Source organism: Plutella xylostella, chromosome 15 (genome assembly GCF_932276165.1).
Source record: "Plutella xylostella chromosome 15, ilPluXylo3.1, whole genome shotgun sequence".
Taxonomy (NCBI): Eukaryota; Metazoa; Arthropoda; class Insecta; order Lepidoptera; family Plutellidae; genus Plutella; species Plutella xylostella.
In genome coordinates, this window is record NC_063995.1 from 6,452,805 (window position 1) to 6,475,615 (window position 22,811).

The 22,811-nt window shown below is 40.8% G+C and overlaps 2 protein-coding genes across 4 annotated transcripts; both read right to left on the reverse strand.

Annotated features, from left to right (window-relative positions):
* Positions 1–390: 390 nt before the first annotated feature.
* Positions 391–4,945, reverse strand: LOC105385142 (protein takeout). The gene is made up of 6 exons (XM_011555465.3): positions 4,629–4,945; positions 4,435–4,530; positions 1,404–1,545; positions 1,101–1,234; positions 797–931; positions 391–697 (listed from the first exon to the last, which is right to left on the reverse strand). The coding sequence occupies exons 1-6, from the start codon at positions 4,738–4,740 to the stop codon at positions 537–539; spliced, it is 780 nt and encodes a 259-aa protein (XP_011553767.3). The 5' UTR covers positions 4,741–4,945; the 3' UTR covers positions 391–536.
* A 327-nt stretch (positions 4,946–5,272) lies between these two features.
* Positions 5,273–22,198, reverse strand: LOC105385143 (replication factor C subunit 1). Of its 3 annotated transcripts, none has more exons than XM_038108566.2 (19): positions 21,962–22,198; positions 21,629–21,658; positions 20,979–21,095; positions 19,743–20,718; positions 19,534–19,643; positions 19,290–19,418; positions 18,678–19,107; positions 18,162–18,285; positions 17,500–17,627; positions 16,950–17,096; positions 16,429–16,512; positions 16,082–16,230; positions 14,643–14,837; positions 14,128–14,279; positions 8,342–8,450; positions 7,389–7,534; positions 6,899–7,112; positions 6,003–6,176; positions 5,273–5,624 (listed from the first exon to the last, which is right to left on the reverse strand). In XM_038108566.2, exons 1-19 carry the CDS (start codon positions 21,968–21,970, stop codon positions 5,532–5,534), a joined length of 3,516 nt encoding a protein of 1,171 aa, XP_037964494.2. In that variant the 5' UTR covers positions 21,971–22,198; the 3' UTR covers positions 5,273–5,531. The 3 variants fall into 3 exon arrangements, with proteins under 3 accessions (XP_037964494.2, XP_037964493.2, XP_037964495.2); XM_038108565.2 differs by having other exon boundaries at positions 21,629–21,661; positions 21,962–22,196; XM_038108567.2 differs by lacking the exon at positions 21,629–21,658 and having other exon boundaries at positions 21,962–22,197.
* Between the last annotated feature and the right edge of the window lie 613 nt (positions 22,199–22,811).

Below are 22,811 nucleotides of genomic sequence, written 5' to 3' on the forward strand. Positions count from 1 at the left end.
TCTATAAACAGCTGACCGGCTTGTCTGTGAATGCTAAAAAGTTGTATCTGTGGTAATCCAGAGTACTTTGTTATTCTGTGGTAATGTCAACTGTCATTATGACAGTAGGTACTCAGAAATTTTCAATTTAATTTCTGTCTGTTCACCACTTTGTACTCACGCTTTTTGTAACATAAATAAAGAATTATCCCCGATTTAAAGAGAACGAATTGATAAAATGGCTTTCCCTGCCTCAAGGAGATCATTAGGCCAACTATTCCGTCAAGGGTGGAACGAAATCCCTGAGATAATGGCCACTACTGTTCTGGCTATTGCTGGCATCGGGATGGCCACCTACGGCTGCTACAAGTACAGCCAGGTCGATGGAGACAACAGGAGGTACAAAATGACCTACGTCATCATGAGGCCAGACGATCCTAAAGTTGCCAAGATCAAGAAGGATACCACCTTTTAAGTTAAGAGTGAAGTGTGATAGTCAAGAAGTTATGTAATTAATAAAAGATCAGTGTTAAAGTGTTTTGTTTTTATTTAAAGGTTTATTGACGAATCGCCGCTTGCCACTTTTTTAGGGGAAGGTTCTGTAATCCTTTTTGAAGAGTCTGAATTACAATTTTGTTGATTTCTTTCACAAAACCAGGTTTCAGCTCTTTTAACAACACATCCACTTGTTGGTTCAAAGACTCGTTAACTGTCTCACCTGTAAAGTAAGATTATACTTAGCATTTATTTAAATAAATAATTAGCAAAAAGTTACCACCAGTTTTATTATAAAGCTATATAGAATTCTTAAACTTACCAACTTCCGAGCCTTGGAACAAGTTATCCAAATGGAATCTGAACTTATCAAATGTGAAATCAGTGTTTACTTCTTTTAATAGAAGTACCCCATTGGTAACTTCAAACTTATTCTTCACTATTGCTTCAACATTAGCTGAAAAATAAAATACTTATTTATAAAGATCTACCTAAAGACAAAACCACATTTAAAATAGTAAATAATGGATTATGGATAGAATCTTCTAAAGACCTGTAAGAAACATATTTGATTCTAAGTTCAACTTATGTGATGCAAACAAATAAAAAAAAACAGCCAAACTTACTTATGTTAGCTGTGAAAGGACCATGGTCTTTCAGCTTCATTATCAGGATCTGACCATCGAGGTCATAGTAGCCCAGCAATTTGAGATCGGGAAACTGTAGGCTGAAGTCAAATGTGTACTTCTCCGGGTAAGTCCTGAAATAAAGTATGTATTATGTATAGACACAGAACACAAAATATATTGATTTCATGCAATAAAATGTTAGTGTTATTTCTGAAAGTTACTAGAAGTTTATTTGTAAAATGAGACATGTAAGATGTAAGTCTAAAAAAGCTACCTAGGAATTTGTAAAATGTTACATACTTTATGTAATTAACTTTGAACTTAGATAACCCATAGATGAGGACATCTTTGAATTGTGCCTTCAGTTGAGTTTCAGGTGTAAGGATCCTGACACTCTTCAGAAACATGGGCTCCAAAACTGGGACATTCCATGTTTTAATGCCTGAAAAATAAATAATATGCACTGAATCCAAGTACTTACAAAGGGTTTCACACACGAATTTCGTCTTTTAGACTGACACAAATATTTCTACAAAAACTATATGTATACTCGAGGCTAGGAGGCGAGGCGAGGCGACGAGAGGGAGAGGATACGGAAATTCTCCAGTCCGGAAACTTGCTGTACCACCGGGAGGGCGACCAACTGTCCCAAGGGGGTGTCGGGTTCATCGTCAACAAGTCCCTCGTCAACAACATCGTTGAAATCGGAAGTGTGTCGGCACGGGTTGCGTACCTCATCCTGAGAATATCTAAACGATACTCAATGAAGGTCATACAGGTTTACGCACCCACATCTAAGCACACCGATGATGAGGTCGAACTTGCGTATGAAGACGTATCGTCTGCCCTGCGTAAGCTCACTACTCATTTCACGGTGGTGATGGGAGACTTTAACGCGAAACTCGGAAAACAAGAAGGCGGCGAGACGAAAGTGGGGTCACATGGATTTGGAGTCCGGAACCATCGTGGGCAAATGCTGGCTGACTTCTTGGAGAAGGAGGGCCTCTATATGATGAACTCCTTCTACAAGAAGAAGCCACAAAGGAAGTGGACGTGGATTAGCCCCGATGGGAAGACTAAAAACGAGATCGACTTCATATTGACGGATAAGAAGCACATATTCAATGATGTCTCAGTGATCAGTAGGGTTAAGACCGGCAGCGATCACCGACTCGTAAGAGGCACTTTGAATATAAACTGCAAAATAGAACGCTCCCGTCTAATGAAGTCCACGCTCCGCCCTACTCCTGCTCAAATCCAGGATCCCGAAAGCTTTCAGTCTGAGCTTTGCGACCGCCTGATATGTTTAGAGAATTGCGTTACAGTTGACGATTTAAATAATAGGTTTGTGGAAACTGTCCGAGAGGTAGGATCGAAATATTTTTCGTCCCGAACCAACCGAGGACCTCAAAAACTCTCAGATGGGACTCTGAGTCTCATAAGAGAACGGAGAGAAATGAGGTTGCAGTCTTCAGTTGATATGGTCGAATACAGACGTCTAAACAGACAGATCGCCAAAGCAAGACGTTGCGATATGAGACGCTACAATTGCAAGCGCATTCAAGACGCAATAGAGCAAAACAAGGGCTCCAAAGTCTTTGCTAGAGATCGACCTGTTCGGCAGACTCTGTTGACCCAACTGAAGACCGACACTGGCAACACCGTTTCATCAGTGCCCGAAATTCTGGGAGAAATTGAGAGATTCTACGGACAGTTATACACCACAACACAAAACCCTATTACCAGCGGTGCTCACGACAGCCGAGCGCCACTCACCCGACACTATACCGAAGATATTCCGGACGTCAGTCTAGACGAGATTAGTATAGCTCTCAAACAGCTAAAAAACAACAAAGCTCCGGGAGATGATGGAATAACGACAGAACTTCTGAAAGCCGGCGGTAGACCGATTTTAATAGCACTTCGGAGGCTGTTTAATTCCGTCATACTCGAAGGCACAAGCCCGGAGGCATGGAGCAGAAGTGTAGTGACTTTGTTCTTCAAGAAAGGCAACAAAGCCCTATTGAAGAATTATAGACCCATTGCACTTCTGAGCCATGTGTACAAGCTGTTTTCGAGAGTTATTACGAATCGTCTCGAGCAAAGACTCGACGACTTCCAGCCACCCGAACAAGCCGGGTTCCGAAAAGGCTATAGTACCATAGATCACATACACACGCTTCGGCAGGTTATACAGAAGACCGAGGAGTATAATCTACCTTTATGTCTAGCGTTTGTGGACTATGAGAAAGCCTTTGATTCTATTGAGCTCTGGGCGATGCTTCAATCCCTTCAGCGGTGCCATATAGACTATCGCTATATCGAGGTGTTGAGATGTATGTACAATGCTGCCACAATGTCAGTTCGATTACACGAACATAGCACAAAACCGATCCAGTTGCAAAGGGGCGTGAGACAGGGAGATGTTATTTCTCCGAAACTGTTCACCTGTGCACTGGAAGATGTTTTTAAGCTTGTAGAGTGGAAAAGACTGGGCATTAACGTCAATGGCGAATATATCTCTCATCTACGATTTGCTGATGACATAGTTATTATGGCGGAAACGCTGGAGGAGTTAGGCGAAATGCTCACAGACCTCAATGATGCCTCTAAACAAGTTGGGCTGAAAATGAACATGGACAAGACAAAGGTCATGTCGAACGAACATGTTTCATCATCGCCCGTAACTGTAGGAGGTGTCACCATCGAAGTTGTCGATCAGTATCCCTACCTAGGACAAGTGATCCGATTAGGTAAATCCAACTTCGATAAAGAGGTAGCTCGTAGAATCCAACTCGGATGGGCAGCGTTCGGGAAATTACGACACATCTTCACTGAAAACATACCTCAGTGTCTGAAAACAAACGTTTTCAATCAGTGCGTGTTGCCAGTGATGACTTACGGAGCCGAGACGTGGTGCTTCACCAAAGGGCTTATCCACAAGCTCAGAGTTGCTCAACGTGCTATGGAAAGGGCTATGTTAGGCGTGTCCCTGCGAGATAGGATTCGTAATGAAGAAATCCGCAGGAGAACTAAAGTTACCGACATAGCCAAAAGGATTAGCACGCTGAAGTGGCAATGGGCTGGCCACGTAGCCCGCAGAGCCGACGACCGCTGGAGTAGAAAGGTTCTGGAGTGGAGACCCCGTGTCGGCAAACGGCGTGTCGGTCGCCCCCCAACCCGTTGGTCTGATGATCTGCGGAAGGTAGCGGGAAGCCGCTGGATGCAGATGGCGGGTGACCGTTTGGGGTGGCGATCGTTAGGAGAGGCCTATGTCCAACAGTGGACTACAGAAGGCTGAGAGAGATACTCGAGGCTTAAAAGAACTCACCATATCTCATGTACGGTCTCAACAACGCCGTAAGTTTTACCAAACACTTGTTTAGAGTGGCCTCATCATGCACATCATAAATTAGTATCTCATGAGCTGAAACAGAATGAAGGCCATAATATGAAAGTTCCTGAATATAACTTTTTATAGGTACTTATCACTAACCAACATTTGAGAATTAAAATATTACTCACAAATAAATTTAACAATGTCTGCTTCTTGTTTGGCGCTCAAAGATTCACATTTAGCAAGTCCACTTAACACTAGCGAAACACCAACAATTAAAATACACCTAGAAGCAAACATCTCTACTCTTTTGGAGTAAACAATTGAAGCCTGTTGCCAATGGTAGGTCTTTATACTGGAGATAGTTATTATATTTTAATTGTTTTCATAATTTGTGGTTCTATCTGCGTAAGTTGTCGCCGATTGCCGTCACAGAAGCCGTACATTATATTCATAGATGAATAATTAAAATGCGAATTAAGGAACCACAAAATACTTAAGTAAAGTCAATATTGATATTAAGGTTCAACGACTCGAAAGCTAGTGCCACCAATTGAAATAAAATCATAACTTCCGCTTGAAATCGTTTCTCTTCATACTAATGAAAAAAATTATAACCTACCTCCCAATACCCAGTACCTAGAAAGTAGAAGTCTAATCTCAAACGCAAAAAATGGCCGATTTTGCTTCTGGAGCTGCTGTTGAACCTTAATATGATAACTAACTGCACCAGTCTACTCGACTGGGGAAGTACGTCCGTAATGGAACATTGAATCCATTTCTCATTTGTAACACATCTTAACCAAAGGAAATCACAAACAAAAAGCCTTCGTAAAAAATACAGGTTCCTTTTAATTAACATCGATGGGCTTTTTAAATAACAGTTTAAATCCAAAACAAAACATGATCAATTTAAGAAATGTAACTAAAATAAACATAACGACCTCCGATTTTTGCATGAGATGGGTAAGTACTTACATAATATTCAAATTGTGATTCTACAGCATAATACTAGCATCTTGCTCACACGTCATAGAGTGTGACTGAGACAGAAAAAATAAAAAACAATGCAATTTTAATAGTACCTAATATCACTTTTTTCCCTTTCCTTTCTTCCCTTTGTCTCCTTTACTGGTGCTGGGTTTCTCTGATTCTTTTGATTTCGGTGCCGTCTTTTTTTTGACCTATAAAAATAAATATTTTTATTACTAACTATTTTAAAGACTTATAAGATTGAGTACACGTACAGAGTAAGGTGCAGATAAACCTGACCGCCCTCAGAAGCATTGTTAGTATGAGAGGGGGGTCAGGTTTCTTTGCACCTGACCGTACTTATAAGGTACGCGAGGCGAATGAGCGGTGCCCGAGAATAATATGGTCGAGCTACATGGAAAAAGTTCTTGGTCCATCTCTTCCAACTCACCGCTTAGATGCGTCATGCAGTAGACAGGGTATATGGGTATTTTACAGAAAGCATATTTTAATTTAATTTTTATAATGTTATATCTATGGTACTTTCTTTTCATGTGGAATCGTCGTGAGACTTCTTTAGCAATACCCACCTTGATCATAGCGTCGTTCTCTGGCTCGCTGTCCTCTTCTGCCTCGACGTCATCTTCCGTCTCGGTGTACTGGCTATCGGCGTCTCTGTCTCGCTTGCTCTTGGAGAAGGAGGGCGCGGCGTGCGGCAGCGCCGGCGCTTGCTTGTTGTAGGCGCGCGTCATGGCGGCTTTCACCTGGGGAGATAAAGTTGTTGGGTTATGTTTGGGTTTATAAAAAGACATGGCGTGATTAGGCACGCTAATATAGAAACGAATCTATAAGCACAGCACTAAATCATTCCGTCTTGTTCGCGCTTATCTAGCTAGCAACCCTGTTTTAAAGATGGTCAATGTGTAACAACAAATCTCCATATTGGATGCTTTATAACGAAATGGTTATATGCATAGGCATGATAACGCCACCATTCATCTTGCTCTTGCACGCGGGACGAGCTCAAGACTACTGGAATATCTATTATTTTGTAACTTTAATACTTTTTCATCGACATGAAAAGAATAAGACAAACGCCAGTAGAGCCACGATAATCACCTTAGAATCCACGAGCAACATAGGATCCCTTTGTCCGGGCCACGTGGCCAGCTCGGCCAGCGAGTCCAGGTCCTCGCGGGTGAGGTGGTAGGAGGTGAGCAGCTCGATGGCCGCCGGGATGCCCTCCGCCTTGTCTTGCACTAGCGGGGTCACGACGGAGTCGGCTGTAAGGCCTCTGTACCTCTACCTAACTTCTAGGGTTTCGTGAGGTGTATTTCACTCAGTATAAAGCGAGTTGCTGGAAGTGTGCTGCATGCCATTTTACTCATTGGCGTGTCATGGTGTAGATTTAGTGTTTAGCCATACCGCATGCTTGATGAAATCTAAGATCTCCCTAAGAGCTGTGATAAGAAACTGCGTAAATCACCTTAGAATCCACGAGCACCATAGGGTCCCTCTGGCCGGGCCACGTGGCCAGCTCGGCCAGCGAGTCCAGGTCCTCGCGGGTGAGGTGGTAGGAGGTGAGCAGGTCGATGGCCGCCGGGATGCCCTCCGCCTTGTCTTGTACCAGCGGGGTCACGATGGAGTCTCGGAGCGCCCGCGCGTAGTCGAGGAAGATTGAGGATTTGGACGCTGTTGCACTGTAATAAAATTATTTAATTGATAGGAATTATGGGGTAGCAGTTAGAAAGACTTGATGATTACTTAACCTTCCTTCGTAAATTTTAATAGAGCAGATATGGAATTGATCTTAGGCGGTGTTTCGACATTATAAGAATTATAGCTCAATCACATGCAAGGATGCCTTGCTTATAGCAAAATATTATGCATAGTTGCGTGTTCAAATGAGCAACTATGACCAGTTTCAGTAACCGTTTAGTGTGCTATATGGAAATAATTTTTTGTGATGGTCTAACCTGAGTCTGGTGTGCGCGTGTATCTCATGCGCGAGTCTCTTCATCTTGTTGTGTCGTGAGTTTTTGCCGAGCCAGGCCGGGAACTGAACCTGTGCGGCCACGTGCCCGGACAGCGCCGCGCCCGGGATCACTGAACTGTACATCGCCTGAAGAGTAATTTAAAATAATATAATAATTTATTTATTTCCAAAAAGATACATTTCTTAAAACTTACCTTATTAGCTAATATCTATAGTTTAGCTTGAAAGACCACAAGAAATACGTTATTTATGTAAGTAAATGGTCTTTTCGTGGGATTTCTGGGATAAGAAGTACAGAATAATTCTTCCTGAATAAAAAATGCATGAAACCCATTGTAAAGATCTAAGCATACATACATACCTAAATAGATACAGATTCGACAGACGTACAGATAGTGATATCTGAGTGATATAAATAAAACACAAAAACAATAACAGCAAAGTAGAAAAAAAGGTTTTTCTACTATTTTTTTTTCTACTTCTATCAATTTGGGCAATTTGTCAAATAAAAAACCTTATTGTATACTTTGTACCTAGAATAGAATAGAATAGAATACTACTTTATTGACTTAAAAATAATTTACACAAATAACAATTTACAATATAACGCAATAGGCGGCCTTATCGCTAAAAGCGATCTCTTCCAGGCAACCTTTGGGTGGAGGAGAGACTTAAAGAATAAATGAGGAAGGTGTACAAAGTGTAGTAAACATTCATGTTTAATAATAAATACTTAAATACATACATACATAATGTAATCAAAGTTATATAGATTTATATAATACCTACACTCCTCGGTAATGCATTTTTATGATCGAATAAACTGCAAGCGACAGCGTTTGCTGCTATTGATCACTTGGCGGTTCAATTAACCTCCTTCTTATATATTTACTACGGTATACTTAGGCAAATGTATGTCGTATCAGCACTAACCTGTAGCGGCAGCAGGCTCCAGGCCTGTTGGCCGCGGATGCGCGCCTCCACCGTGTCCCCGAGGCTGATGCTGTCCGCCGCCTGGCTCAGCCGCTCCAGCACTTCGTGTCTGGAAGAACAAAAAATATAATTAAATCACATTTATAGTAAGGTAGAATGCTATTAGACATCGTAGTCTAAAAAAATAGGCAATGATGTTCACGAAAGGCAAAGTTGTAGTATTCTACTGCTGACCACTACCAGCTATCTGTGTGTTTCATAGCCAGATTAGGATACTGAAGGCTTGTATCCGAAATGTAAAATTGGTTGAGAGTAAAATTGCTGCCCTTGATGTAGCCTAGCCTGATACGCTGTTATTCATCCCATTAGTCCTAATTACTCTCCTACTGTACCCCAAGATCATTATTATTATTGAAGTGTGTAATGTAGCAGCTCAGCAGGAGCTGGTCTGGATCACCGGGGAGCGACCCCTGGGCGAATCGACCTGCCTGGCCTCCCCCGAGAGTAGGGGTTGGGTGCTATATTGTAATGTGATACTTACCCTTATGACTAACGTCCTTAGTGCTTAGGGCTGGTACCTACCTAATAACTCTCTATTGATATCTACCGGGAAGCGGTCTTGGACTAGCTCAGCTTGACGCCGGCCTCTGAAGGAGTGCCTGGTCGCCTGGGGGATCTACAATGACCGTGAAGCGGTCCTAACTATCCTAATCTTGATCCTGAGGCCCCTGGAGGGAAATAACCTCGGTAGGTGTACGGGGTGAGAATTAATAATACCGATTAATTAGTGTAACACAATTCAGGCGGCACTGGACCCGCTTTATTTACAACCCCTTACTTATATATCTAGGGTACTTACAGCTTATGTACTTAATATTAAACACACTACACAAATGCACAAATACTTGTCACAGTTATCGAAATTTAAATTGATCGGGCCCTGAAGGGGCCTACGCGGACGTTTCTATATATCCTAATAAGGGGAAGGAATATAGGGTACAGGAGGTCGGGCGAATACTGGTGGTGCGTGTCGATTTGTTCCAGGATTTGTGGAGTGTATTTGTGTTGATAAGAAGGTGTGGCTGAGGGCCGGTGTGTGTTCAGCGATTGTATAGTTCGGTACACGGCCGCTTATCCTAGGCGACCCAGGCGTCCGTGTATTCCGGGGAACCTCGATCCGCTAGTAGGCGACCCACAGCGTAGGGAGGACGGTGTTGTGAGCTTAGTATGCGTGAATAGATACTTAAGATAGATATAGGTGCGGGGAAGGATCTCGGGAGCGGACTGGTCACTCGTCGGAGCAGGAGGTGACGAATGGTGGTCGGACGGCCGGCTCGCGGTTATTTATAGGCGGGTCGCCCCGCGCCCCTTGTATTCTCCGCAGTCGCCTGTGTGGTGCCCCACCTCGACTCGCGGGCGCTCTTGTGGCTTCGGTATGTGGGTAGGTGCGGCGGACGGTTTGGTAACGGCTCGTTACATTCTCCCCCCTCAGCAGGAGAATTTTTACCTGGTAAAAATTCACAGGTTATGTAGATACATACAAGAAAAAATAAAGAGAAAGGTGCATGTACTGGTGCATTTGTTTACAACAGGTTTCTTCTTGTTCATCTGGATTCAGGATATATTTTATTTACTATTTACATTAAGATATTTATTTCAGGTTAATTTACATTTATAATATTATTAATTTTGGCAAAAAAAAGCAAGATTAGACGGTATGGTCCATGAGTATTTCATCCTTGCTTGGTGCAGGTAAATCAGGACGTTCGGTACATTCGGTTTAAGGTATATTCGGGGTTCTTTTCTACATAAAAGATGTGAATATATTGTTTTTACAAGACATGAGCAATGATAAAATGCATGGTTGGATTTACTTACATTGTAGGCTATGTATGTACAACTTATTGTGTACTGATATACATTTTCCTGTTAATTACATTAGGTATACGGTTTCAGCTTTACGGTTTTAAATTGTTTACATATCAAATAAATTAAAATTTATACGGCATGTGCCCTTGCGCTGAAATTTACTCGGTCGGTTTGACACTTGACAACTAAAATTCTAACCTGTGTACGTTCACAGAGTAACGTATTGGGCTGCGTTCAAAAATTTACAATCCTTATTCTAAGTCTGAGCAAAATCTTTACTTGTGACTTGGATGTAAAAAGGTGGATGTTATACGTTTAACATGTCTGTGTGTCTATTATTTACTTACATTAGGTATATTAAACTACGGACGGACGGTGTTAAATGTGTGCATTTGCGTTTACATTTTTACCTATTTCTATATTTTCAATATAGATTGCGGTTTTTCGGTTGTATATCAATTTAATTACAAGGTATACATAATAAGATTTATACGGTACGGTACGGAATGACTAAGTCATAAATATATAAAATGTTTTAACTTTTTACGGCTATTTGTCTTCAATCTTCATTATGTTGATGATTGAGGGTAGGTTTGGAATAATCGGTTCGTTCGGCATCGCATGAGTACCGCGGCTAGGCACATCTGGCGATGGGTGATGACGTCGTCGGTAGGTTATTACTGCTTCGGTTCGGTGGAATTTGGTTGCGGCGAGTTTGATGACGATGATTTTAGTCGTTCTTTGTACTTTTTCATATGATGAAGAACATCTTTGTACATCCCGGGCCAGTAATATGTTTCGGCAATGCTTTTTAGGATTTTTCCCGTGCTTCGGTGGCTTGTAGTTGTCGGTTCATTAAGGTGTTGTTCGATAATCGACCTTCTCTTCAATGTCGGAACGCATAATTTCCACTGCGATTGTGCATTGATCTTGACCCCGTATCTCGGATTTACAATTCGTTTATGGAGTGAGCTGTTTTTTATCGTAAATGTTGGGTCATTTTCAGGTGATTGTCGGGTTTCTGTCATTTTCCTCTCGAACCATCCTTTTCGTTCCTGGATTGGAGCTGTGTCGGGATATCTTGGTGGATGTTGTTGGTTATGTTTTTTCTTTTGCTTGCAGGATTTTGACTTTTTTGTGGTTTTGATTATATTATTGTCTGGGGGCGTTGATTCTGGTGCGACGACTTCGGTGACTTTCGGTGTATTTTCGGTGTTGTTGTCCCAGACTATTGTGGCTCCTGCCTTTCTTAGGAGGTCTATCCCTATGATAACTAAGTTTGGCGGTGAATAAGCTGGTAGTACGAAGAGTGCTTGTGTTAATTTTCTCTGCCGTATCTCAATTTCTGGGTCTATTTTGAGTTTCACGTCCATGACTCTGCCATCGGCGACGGTTACTCGCATCCCTGCGACTTTTTCTGTGTTGGCGTTTGTCGAGTTCTCTTCATAGATGTTTCTACTGATGTAGGATCTGGTGGAGCCTGTATCAATCAACGCTCGGTATGTCATGTTCCCTATTTTTACGTCTTCGAAGATTCGGTGTTCTGGTCGGTTTTCTTCGGCGGTTATGTTAGTGTCTCCGAACTTGGTTTCTCTTCTGCAGCAGTTGCGCGTTAGTCTCCCGAGGACTCCGCATTGGCTACAGAACAGTACTTGCCTGCCCCGGCATTCCTTGTGTGAGTGGCCTGCTTTGCCGCAGTTCCAACAGCATGTGGTCTTGTCGTATTTTTCGCGAATTTTACGCGGTTCTGGATTAGTTTTCGGTGTCTGGCGGTGTCGGTCTGGTCGGTGATTCCACTGTTGAGATGAGGATTCTTCTGTGATCTGCTCGTACTCGGCTGCCTGTCTTATTAATTCCCCGAGGCTGGTGAAGTCTTGCTTCTTGATGTAGTACTTGTAGTTGGCATTCATGTTTTCGTAGACTCTTTCTTCTTTTTCTGTTTTGGTCATTTTTCCGTACCTTCTCATCAGGGTTTGTATGTCGGTCAGGTAGTTGACGAAAGATTCACGGTGGTGTTGTTTTCGTGCGATGATCATCTCGAGCAGGTTTTTCTCGTATCCCGCCGGGTAGAAAAAGAGTTTGAAGTTTTCTAGGAAGTCTTCCCACTTTTTCCAGCTGTCTGAGTTGTTTCTGTACCATAATAGCGGTTTACCTCTTAGTACTTTGGGTAGTACCTGGAGTAATCGGTCCTGCGGGACGTCACCTGACGACGTCAGTTCATCCAAACGCTCGATGAACTCAACCGGGTCGCATGCGGTGTCGAACGATATATTCCATTCCCTCACGATGGACGACAGGTTCAGCTGGCTCGCGGTTCTGGTCTGGTCTTCGGATGTCATCTCGAAGGTCTCCTCCTCTTCTTCTCTGATGTGGTCGGACAGCTGCTTCCTCAGCTTGTCTACGGTTAAATTTACGGACGGTAGTTTCCTTTCCCTACTTTCCCTTATTAATTCCTCTTTACTAAGGTTATAAATCCAAGAAGTTGGCATTTGATGCTGTATATTTACCTAATATAAAACGGGTCCAGTTTGTAATCGGTTACGGAAATTTAAATAAAAATGACCAACAAAAATTTATCTGCTCTTTACTTTTGAATTGTAATTTTTGTTAAACGGGGTCGGTCGGTCGGTTGTCGGTCTATTTTTAGAATGATTACGGGTAGATAGTTAAGTTGCGCGGTTAGTCGGTCGGTTGGTTATTTCTAGTGATTTATGATTTATTACGGGGGGCTAAATAATAATGGATATTGATGAGAATTAGTGTGGATTTTACGTTGGGCGCCAAATGTAATGTAGCAGCTCAGCAGGAGCTGGTCTGGATCACCGGGGAGCGACCCCTGGGCGAATCGACCTGCCTGGCCTCCCCCGAGAGTAGGGGTTGGGTGCTATATTGTAATGTGATACTTACCCTTATGACTAACGTCCTTAGTGCTTAGGGCTGGTACCTACCTAATAACTCTCTATTGATATCTACCGGGAAGCGGTCTTGGACTAGCTCAGCTTGACGCCGGCCTCTGAAGGAGTGCCTGGTCGCCTGGGGGATCTACAATGACCGTGAAGCGGTCCTAACTATCCTAATCTTGATCCTGAGGCCCCTGGAGGGAAATAACCTCGGTAGGTGTACGGGGTGAGAATTAATAATACCGATTAATTAGTGTAACACAATTCAGGCGGCACTGGACCCGCTTTATTTACAACCCCTTACTTATATATCTAGGGTACTTACAGCTTATGTACTTAATATTAAACACACTACACAAATGCACAAATACTTGTCACAGTTATCGAAATTTAAATTGATCGGGCCCTGAAGGGGCCTACGCGGACGTTTCTATATATCCTAATAAGGGGAAGGAATATAGGGTACAGGAGGTCGGGCGAATACTGGTGGTGCGTGTCGATTTGTTCCAGGATTTGTGGAGTGTATTTGTGTTGATAAGAAGGTGTGGCTGAGGGCCGGTGTGTGTTCAGCGATTGTATAGTTCGGTACACGGCCGCTTATCCTAGGCGACCCAGGCGTCCGTGTATTCCGGGGAACCTCGATCCGCTAGTAGGCGACCCACAGCGTAGGGAGGACGGTGTTGTGAGCTTAGTATGCGTGAATAGATACTTAAGATAGATATAGGTGCGGGGAAGGATCTCGGGAGCGGACTGGTCACTCGTCGGAGCAGGAGGTGACGAATGGTGGTCGGACGGCCGGCTCGCGGTTATTTATAGGCGGGTCGCCCCGCGCCCCTTGTATTCTCCGCAGTCGCCTGTGTGGTGCCCCACCTCGACTCGCGGGCGCTCTTGTGGCTTCGGTATGTGGGTAGGTGCGGCGGACGGTTTGGTAACGGCTCGTTACAAGTGAATATATAAATAGATGTCTACATATACGACACTACTGCTAAAGTCATAACCTAACATCTATGTACATACTTGGGGCAGTGCGGCTGCACGTGCAGATAGTTCTCCTGCACGAACAGCGGCGCCAGGCTGTAGTCCGCGAAGAACAGGTCGCTCTTGTCGTGTATGGACATGCTCTTGTGGTCTTCCGCTGAGAACACTTTGCGGATGGCCTCCCATGGACCCTGCGGGAAGGGAGTAGAGTTGGGTTTTGAGTAGTTGATAGAGGTAAAGTAATGGTGTCGGTTTTTCTCTCCTTCAAAATGTTATAGTGAGCTGGGATAAAGTTGTAAATATACTATTACAAAATAATGTAACGTAATTTGAGCAATGTGTAGAGTCATATTTTTGGTTCCTTTAGGGGAGCGAGAGGAGTTACAGGTGTAGGTATGCGAGGCCATTGGTGAGGGCTATGCTGTTCGGCTGTCATTCGTTTATTGTTATTGGACTGCTCTTTTATCATATCATTCGTACATATTATTGCGTACATTATATGCAGATGTTCGTCCTTCAGGATCCAAATGGTACCTACGCAATGCTACTCTCACCATTTTCAAGTCCTTCTTCTTATTCTGCGCGTCTTTCTTCAGCCCATCAGCATCCAGCAGCGCGGGGTCGATGGCCCACATGGAGAGCGAGTTGAGCGTCTGTCGCACGTCCTGGTTGGACGCCACTATCAGCTGGGTCAGGGCTTCGGTGGGGATCTTGATGCCTTCCTTGCAGCATACGGAGAGCATCGCGGACTGAAATGTGAGGCGGGTTTTTAATAGAAGCATTGATGAGTGATTCCTAGTGCTATTGTGTAGCGATCAAATATAGTTAGAGAAAATGTAACAAAATAGGGAATAGATATTGGAAACTTTAATAGCAAGGTTGAGTTCTTAGGTTTTGAAAAACATGATTTAATTTATTTTCATTTGCAGTCATCTTTGGTGCTTCTTTAATATCAGTGACTTGCATTACGAGATAGTTATAGGTAAAATAAGGAGATGGCAATAATCTCAATGCATACTCATGAGCGGTTCTACCTTTTTTGGCATAAGATTTATTTGCCTAATCTCGTATTGCATAGTAACGTTTGGTCAAAGTCTCGTTACGCCGAAAATCGTATGGCATAAATCTCGTTAAGTAAAAAGTTATTTCGCATAACATTGTTTAGCCTAATAATGGTATGGCCAAATCTTGAATAGCCTAATAATGCTATGGCATAGGTTTATACAAAGTAATAATATACGTTTGGCTTTAACTTTGACGGAGCGTCTCCCTACATAGCGCAAACTGGTGCCTTGTATTATTTCCGCTGTTTGGAAAACGCTCCGCTCCGCTTCGCTCCGCTTCGCTGCGCTCCGCTTTGGTTTTGATGAACATGTTCACCTAACACGCTCCTCCTCGCTTTGCTCTTCGTCGCACCTATTTTTAGGTTTCGATCTCATGGGGTTTGTAATAATTATATTGGTCGTTAACTTTCGATTTTTTTATCATACAATATCGTGATTTTCGGGATGTAGGAGAAAAATACCACAATTTGTACATTTACTACATACTTAATATATTATTTATTAAGATAACATTAGGAGAAACAAGATTATACATAGGTATAGACGAACACAAATTTGAGCAAACGAAACTTATGTGTTTAAAGATTGTACCTAAAGAGTTTTAGACGAAACGAGCCTTATGCCACATAAGTCTTGGCATAGTGATGGTTCGGCCAAAAAAGTTTAGACCATACGAGTTATGCGAAATGAGTTTTGGTCAATAAAGATTATGCGAGATGAGCGGAACCCCTCATGAGCATTTACAGCTATGTACGATTGTCTGCATTCTCTCTGCGATTGCGTACACAGTTCTAAAATCGTCATCATACCTCTAGTAGTCAGTAGACTCACTCAGGACCGTCAGAAGTGGAAAACTCTTGCAACTATCGGAGGCCAACACTCACTATTAGGTCGCTGAGCCATCACAGTAAGTAAGTTATTAAACTGACCATGATCTGCGGCACCCGCGGCCTCTGGAACTTGAGGTCGTAGCAGTAGTTCACCAGCGTGCGCATCTTCTCGCTGTTCCTGTCGTTGCACATGCAGATGATCGGCACCGCCGTCGTCTTGATCAGTGATATCAGCTCTTGGAGACCACCTGGGAGGGTTCATATTCATATTAGTATTTTATATAAGTAGCAATATTTTATGATAACAAACTTTAAGATGAGGTCACCGCCACGCCGAGGAACTGCTATTAGATCAGTACATACATGCGTTTTGGAACTACCGTGCTAAAGATACATGTTTTTTTGGTCGACAGTTAAAAATGATAAAATTAAATATTTGAACGCACCTCTGTCTTCATTCCCCGCCATGCCGTCTACTTCATCCATAACTAAAACGTGTTTCTTGCTCACAGCTTGCTTGCCCGTGTCGCCTGTAACATTGTAGTCAGATTCTTTTGATTATCTAGTAAATACGCTAAAAGAAATAGGTGCAGCAACTGGAAAATGAAATTAATAAGTGACACCGAAATCGGATGAAAGAAGCGTGCCCAAAAGAACATCAATTTTGGAAACTCGTGAAAAATTCTCGTAATAAAAAAAACTACTCAGCATGCCCTTTGTCACCCCACATACCCCCTTTTAGCTTAGAACCTTTTTTAACAACTATCGTAAATATATCAAAAATATCGTCTTAAGCCATTAATAACAAAACAATAGGTAAGTACAGTAAGTATTCAGAAAAATGCCAGTGTAATGCCGGGTTCAGGTTCAGCAAATCTCACACAATACCTATTTAATTGGCTAAAAGATCAACAGGCTACAATTAAAATCTAAATAAAGAAATCAATACATAGTTATAAATACATACCTCTAGCATACCCGGACAGCGAGTTGGTAGTGAGCAGCTCGCCGATCTGTCCCTTGATGAGCGTCTTGTTGCGCGTGTCCGACGCGTTGAACTCCACCGCGTCGAAGCCGAGCTCCTTGCACACTAGCGACACTGTTGTGGTCTTACCTGGCGGCGGAAATTGGAATTAAATAAAAGTTTTGTAGGAGAAACGATATCCGATGGAGTTAAAGTTATAGAGGCGGAGTATATTATTAAACCATGAGTTATAGAGTCGAGATGCGGATAAGTGACAGGTGACTGATGGTTGAATAAAATAGAGATGGTTGTGTTGCTTCATGTGTGGGGTGTATATGGAGCTTATATGAGTCCTATGTGATTACTCTTTTACCATTTTCGTCCAAATCTCGTGACTTCAACTAGTTGAACTATACTTATTCTTCTTCAAGTGCCGTATCATAGCAGAGGTTGGCTGCTTGATGGCACAGAAGAAGACATATCCTACTGAACCGCTGGCGTTGAATTTTAACGTGGTTGTTTATCAAGTATATTCTATTATATGTATATTTACCGACACCGGGCGGTCCGGACAGCAGCGCGGCCTTGTAGAACGCGCCGTCGTCGTTCTTGGCCCACGGGCTCGGCTTTGACAGCTTCTCCTTGCGGTTCACGTACCACCGGGTCAGCCAGTTCATCAACCTGTTGACAGTCATAGATTATTTATTAAATTCTTTATTGCACATAATAAAATTGTACATAGGCGAACTTAATAGCATTATCTTCCAGTTGTTCTAGTTATAGAATAGATACATGAGAATTCTATGCTGGTCCGACTTCAAAATTATACCCTGAACGCAACTCGTAGCGCGAGCGCGTGTGTTTTGAAAAATTTGTGCTCCTTTCATGATAAAATGTTTACCACAACGAATATACAAACGTAGCGTGGGACCGTCGACCTTGGAGAGGTAGTCATTATACCTCGTTTCAGCTAAGAAGATTCCTCTGACAGACCACAATTTTCCAAATCAGGCACAACTACTATTGCGTAATCTGTGTCAATTAATTATATTTCATTGGATACGACCCATATGCAATAAGTCGATAGACAACATCTATGGGATATCTCTAAAAGCGTAAAACATCTTCATAACGTCACAGGACTCATAGCTGAAACGAGGTATACTGGAAGAGGAAAGCCGAGGACAGAATCTTAGGTCTTTTTGAGGGACTTACTTTTTAACATTGCTAGCGTCTCCGTGCTGTCCGATGATCTGCTTGATGTTCTGTGGCTTGTATTTCTCCACCCACATCTGCGAGTTGCCCGCGATCGAAGAAGAAGAATGCTCCGACTTCATGTCTGAAAATTCACATAGTACTTTAATAGTTCACTACTAGTAATATATATGTCAATGGTTCTCTAAGAACTTTTGAGCTGGATACGTGAGTTACAATGCAAGTTACATTTACAATGCAAGCTACAACATTTAATTAAAATTGCCAGTATCTCTCTCCATTTTCATTTGTTATGTGAATACTTAGAAGTGTTTGTACAATGCTCTAAAACAGTGTGGTGTACAGAAACCCGAGTCCACCTGTTTTATGATTATTGATTAATTGTTCCTGCGACCCTACAATCCTTCTATACTTTCGATTTTAATGGAACTGAGTTCACAACTGAGTTTTTGAGGTTGAGTTGGTCTCAAAGCCTACTTATGTACATACTTAGCAATACAAAAAATATATAAGTACCTGCTACACTGCTGCTACTGCTGATGTTACTGTCAGTCCTTTTCACCTCATCTATTTTATGCTTAGTTTGAGATGATTTAGAAGTACTAGGTTCCATTTCTTTTTCGGGTGACGACTCAATCTTAATGGTTTCTTTGGCTTTAGGATAAAAGTTCTTCTTAACTTTTTCTTCAAAGTTCTTCAAAGCTTCTTCCGATGCCTTTGTTCTCTTCTTAGAGGATTCAGTTTTTTTATCGTCATCAGGAGAAGTTTTATCTTTTTTATTCATCTTTTCATGCTTGCCTTTTTCAACTTTTTTGGGAGCATCTTTGTTTGAAAGGTCTACAATAAGCTTGAGGAATTCATCCTCGTTAATAATTCTGATTCCTAGTTCCTCTGCCTTGGCAATCTTCGCGGGACCAGCCTCTTCGCCTGCTAAGACATGGGTTACCTGGAAATGGGATCATTTTATTTTAGTACGAAACTAGGTACTTACATGAAAATATTATGTATATCACAATCTATCACATACGCACTGCTGAGGCACGGGTCTCCTTCCAATGAAGGAAGGCATTGAACCTCATACACATTGTATGAATGAATAAATAAACAAATTAAAGAAGAAATACATACCTTTCTACTGACTCCACTTTTAACAGTGCCGCCATATTTGGTTATAGCCTCAGCAATTTCATCCCTTTCAAACGATTCCAACACTCCAGTGAGCAGAAACGCGCAGTCTTTTAGACAATTTGCAGCTCCCTAAAACAATTGATATATTATTATTTTTTATCAGTGAGCTATACAGGGTGGTGTAACGCTGAAAGTGGTGGTAAAAGCAAAACAGAGTGATAGAGGACTTTTATAGGTATCATACCTCTGGTATCTCTTTAGATCCTGGGTTCTTTGGACCTGTCCTGTTAAGGTAGTTTTGATAAAGGATTGCTGAATGTCTTTTCTTCTCATACCTTTCTTCATCAGAGACAACTGAAAGAAAAATATTATTAAATTCTTCAATTTGACAGGGTGTGTTTTGTGGAGAATGTGAATTTCAGAGTTTACTTATTTTTTGCAGAATATACATACCTGAATTATTTAATGTAGAGTTAAGTTTATTCTTTTTACTCTTGGGTGCTTCCTCACTGTGGTCAGTGTCATGATTTTGGGTGCCTTCATCTTCACCAACAAACTCAGAAAAAGCCCTTTTGCTTTTCGCCATTTTAGACACTTTATCATCTTGCTTTTTCTTGGAACTGTTTTTGTTTTCTTCTTTTGTATCATTATGTTTAGTTGATTCTGTTGAAGGTTTCTTGGGAATTTTATACTTTTCTGGTTTAGGTGGATTGACATCTTCTTTAGATTCACTTTCTTTGTTTGCTAACGTGTTATTATCAGGTTCTTTTTTATTATCAGTTGGTCCTTTACTTTTTTCATTATTTACTTTTCTTAGTTCTTCAGGAGATGTGAGTACATTATTCCTTTCTTTTTTAAGAATTGGATTATCTGACAGAGTTGATTTCTCTTCATTCGATTTTTTTCCAGATGTATGGTCTTTCTTTTTTTTGTTTTTGTCAGTATCTGAATTACTGCGACCATTTGAAGATTTATCTTTCAATTGTTTTTCTGTATGAGAATTGTCAGAGATCTTTTCAGAGGACTTATTAGGTTTAGTAATTTCATCAACTTTTGTTACATCTCCATTAGATTTAACATTATTTGTTTTTGTTTCACATTTTTTGGCATCTTGTATACCATTCAACGCTTCACTTTCAATGTTATCAATTTCTAAAAGGCTTTTCTCAAAATCTTCATCATTATGAATACCAATTTCAGTTTTCAGATCCTTTTTTTCCTTTTTGACTATAGGTTCTGTTCTTTTGATAGGTCCTTTGCCAAACAAATCTGAAGGTTTCACTTCTTTCAGTGGAGCTTTTTCTGATGTTTTGCTATTTGAAATTTCAGTTTTATCTTTCTTATCATTTGAACTTTTCTTTTTTTTACTAGTAAATATTTCTTCATCAGAAGAGTCATCCACAACTTGTCTTTTCCTTGCTTGCTTTTTCTGTAAATTTAAGATTACGTCTTTATTTATAAATGTTATATAAAAAAAATTTAAAGTAAGTGTTTTTATGAATAATTTATGAATGTTGTATGTTGAAAAAATATGAAACCACGAAGTTCATTATATAAAAATTTGTTAAATGAACTAATTCTTGGTGCTTTAAATATAATATTTGAAATTAGAATACAAGACGGTGAAATCCTTCAAGATAAAATAGGACGGCATTAAATATTTCACAAATATTGGTGCAATTATGTTACCTTAGTTGCAATGTGAACATCTGGAGACTCTGGTATCACATCATCATCACTCAAATCTACTTTAGTAATAGGCTTCTCTTTTGGTGCAGACTTTTGTTTGAAAAATGATCTGATATCCTGGAAAAATATTAATTCATTATAAATTATACCTTAACTCCATAAAAATAATGCATGTAGCTTTGGCAGCCAATGGAAACAGCATGGGATGAATATGTTGTTCTAAAACAGTGTAATGCATTGTACTCTAAAGGCTTACTTATCTCTATTGAAATATTGAATAAAGTGCACAATAGCAAATCATATAACATCTTAATAGTTATAATATTCATTTTTATTCCCAGTGCCCAAGAATAAAATGTAAATGAAACACAACTGTACAAATTTATGAGTTGAAATTAAAGTAAGTATAGGTATGTGAATAATATTGTGAATATTAAATACACATTTTACACGAGGTCCATGGGCTATAGGATTCAAATAATGTTCTAAGTATATTGATGTTCTTTTCCTAAAAGCATGAATTTAAAAGCATTGATAGGCACTTAATATACAATGGTGCACTACGAGGCTGAAAATGAATTATTTTTGAAGCAGTGATGATGATGATAACTGTTAGCAACAAGCATGTAGTGTTGTTATGATCTCAATACCTGCTGCGGAGTTGCAGTTTGACAAGGTTTCTTCTGAAAGATTTGCAAAATATGTTGTTAAAGATAACATTATCAAGTACCTACCCACTCGACACTAACATACTTACTGTACCTGCCTAGGTTTTTATATCCGAAATCAATAGGTAGTCAATAAAAATATAAAGAACCTAAATATGCAATCGCCGATTCGACAAGCTAGGTTTTCGGATTAATTAGGTACACATAAAGTGAACTTGGTAGTAAACAAATACTAAAATCGTTGTAAGTACCTAAAATTATCTCCTGAAATTAGTTGTTGTTCTAACCTATCTTCGTATATTATTAACTTCTTACCTTCGGCATTGTATGAAGGCGAATCACGAATAAATGTATACAGTGTTATTAGATCCGTTATTTAGAATATTTGCAGATTTTTAATAGTAATTTTCAAATTTCGTTAACAATAATTTTACACTTTACTCGCTTGCACCGACAACAACGACATTTAATCGGAGTGATTCGATTCAAATATCTAAATCAATCAGCTGTGACATCATATCGTAACTTTTTGTTATCTTCTTCACACAGCAATAAATATGAAAGAGACAAATATCATAACATCGACAACACTAGCACGAGTTAGCCAAAACATTTTGGCGCGACAAGCATATATTTGACAGCGGCAGGTGCGTAGTCTATGAGCATGAGGTGCGTTCAGAAATTTTGTGGTTCATGTTTGTGTTCCTCGGAATAAGGGAGAGCTTACGTCGCTTCGGGTAGAGCTTTTTGTTGGAAGTGGGATCTTATTATTTGCGAGTCGGTTATGCCCAAATGCCCTAGCTATAGCTTATGGTTTATCACAGTTGTGAAAGGATTGGGCGGTCAGATTAGCGCAAGGAAGATAAGTAAGACTTCTTTAACTAACTAAAAGGATTAAGGCAAGGAACAAGAAATATTGGGAAATACGTAAAACTCACGAGGAAGCTCTCCTCGTTAGAGAAGTACCAACTTATGTTCCTTGAGGAGGCTCCGGATGATCAGGATAATAATTAATAAGGAGCTCGCTTGATCAATCAAACCCTGAGATCCTAGGAACATAAGTAGGTAGTTAGTTAACTTCTCAAACGAAAAGCTGAGATCAAACCGTAGTACGAAGTAGTAGTAAGTACTACGTACAACTAGTATCTTATTTAATTTATTAAAT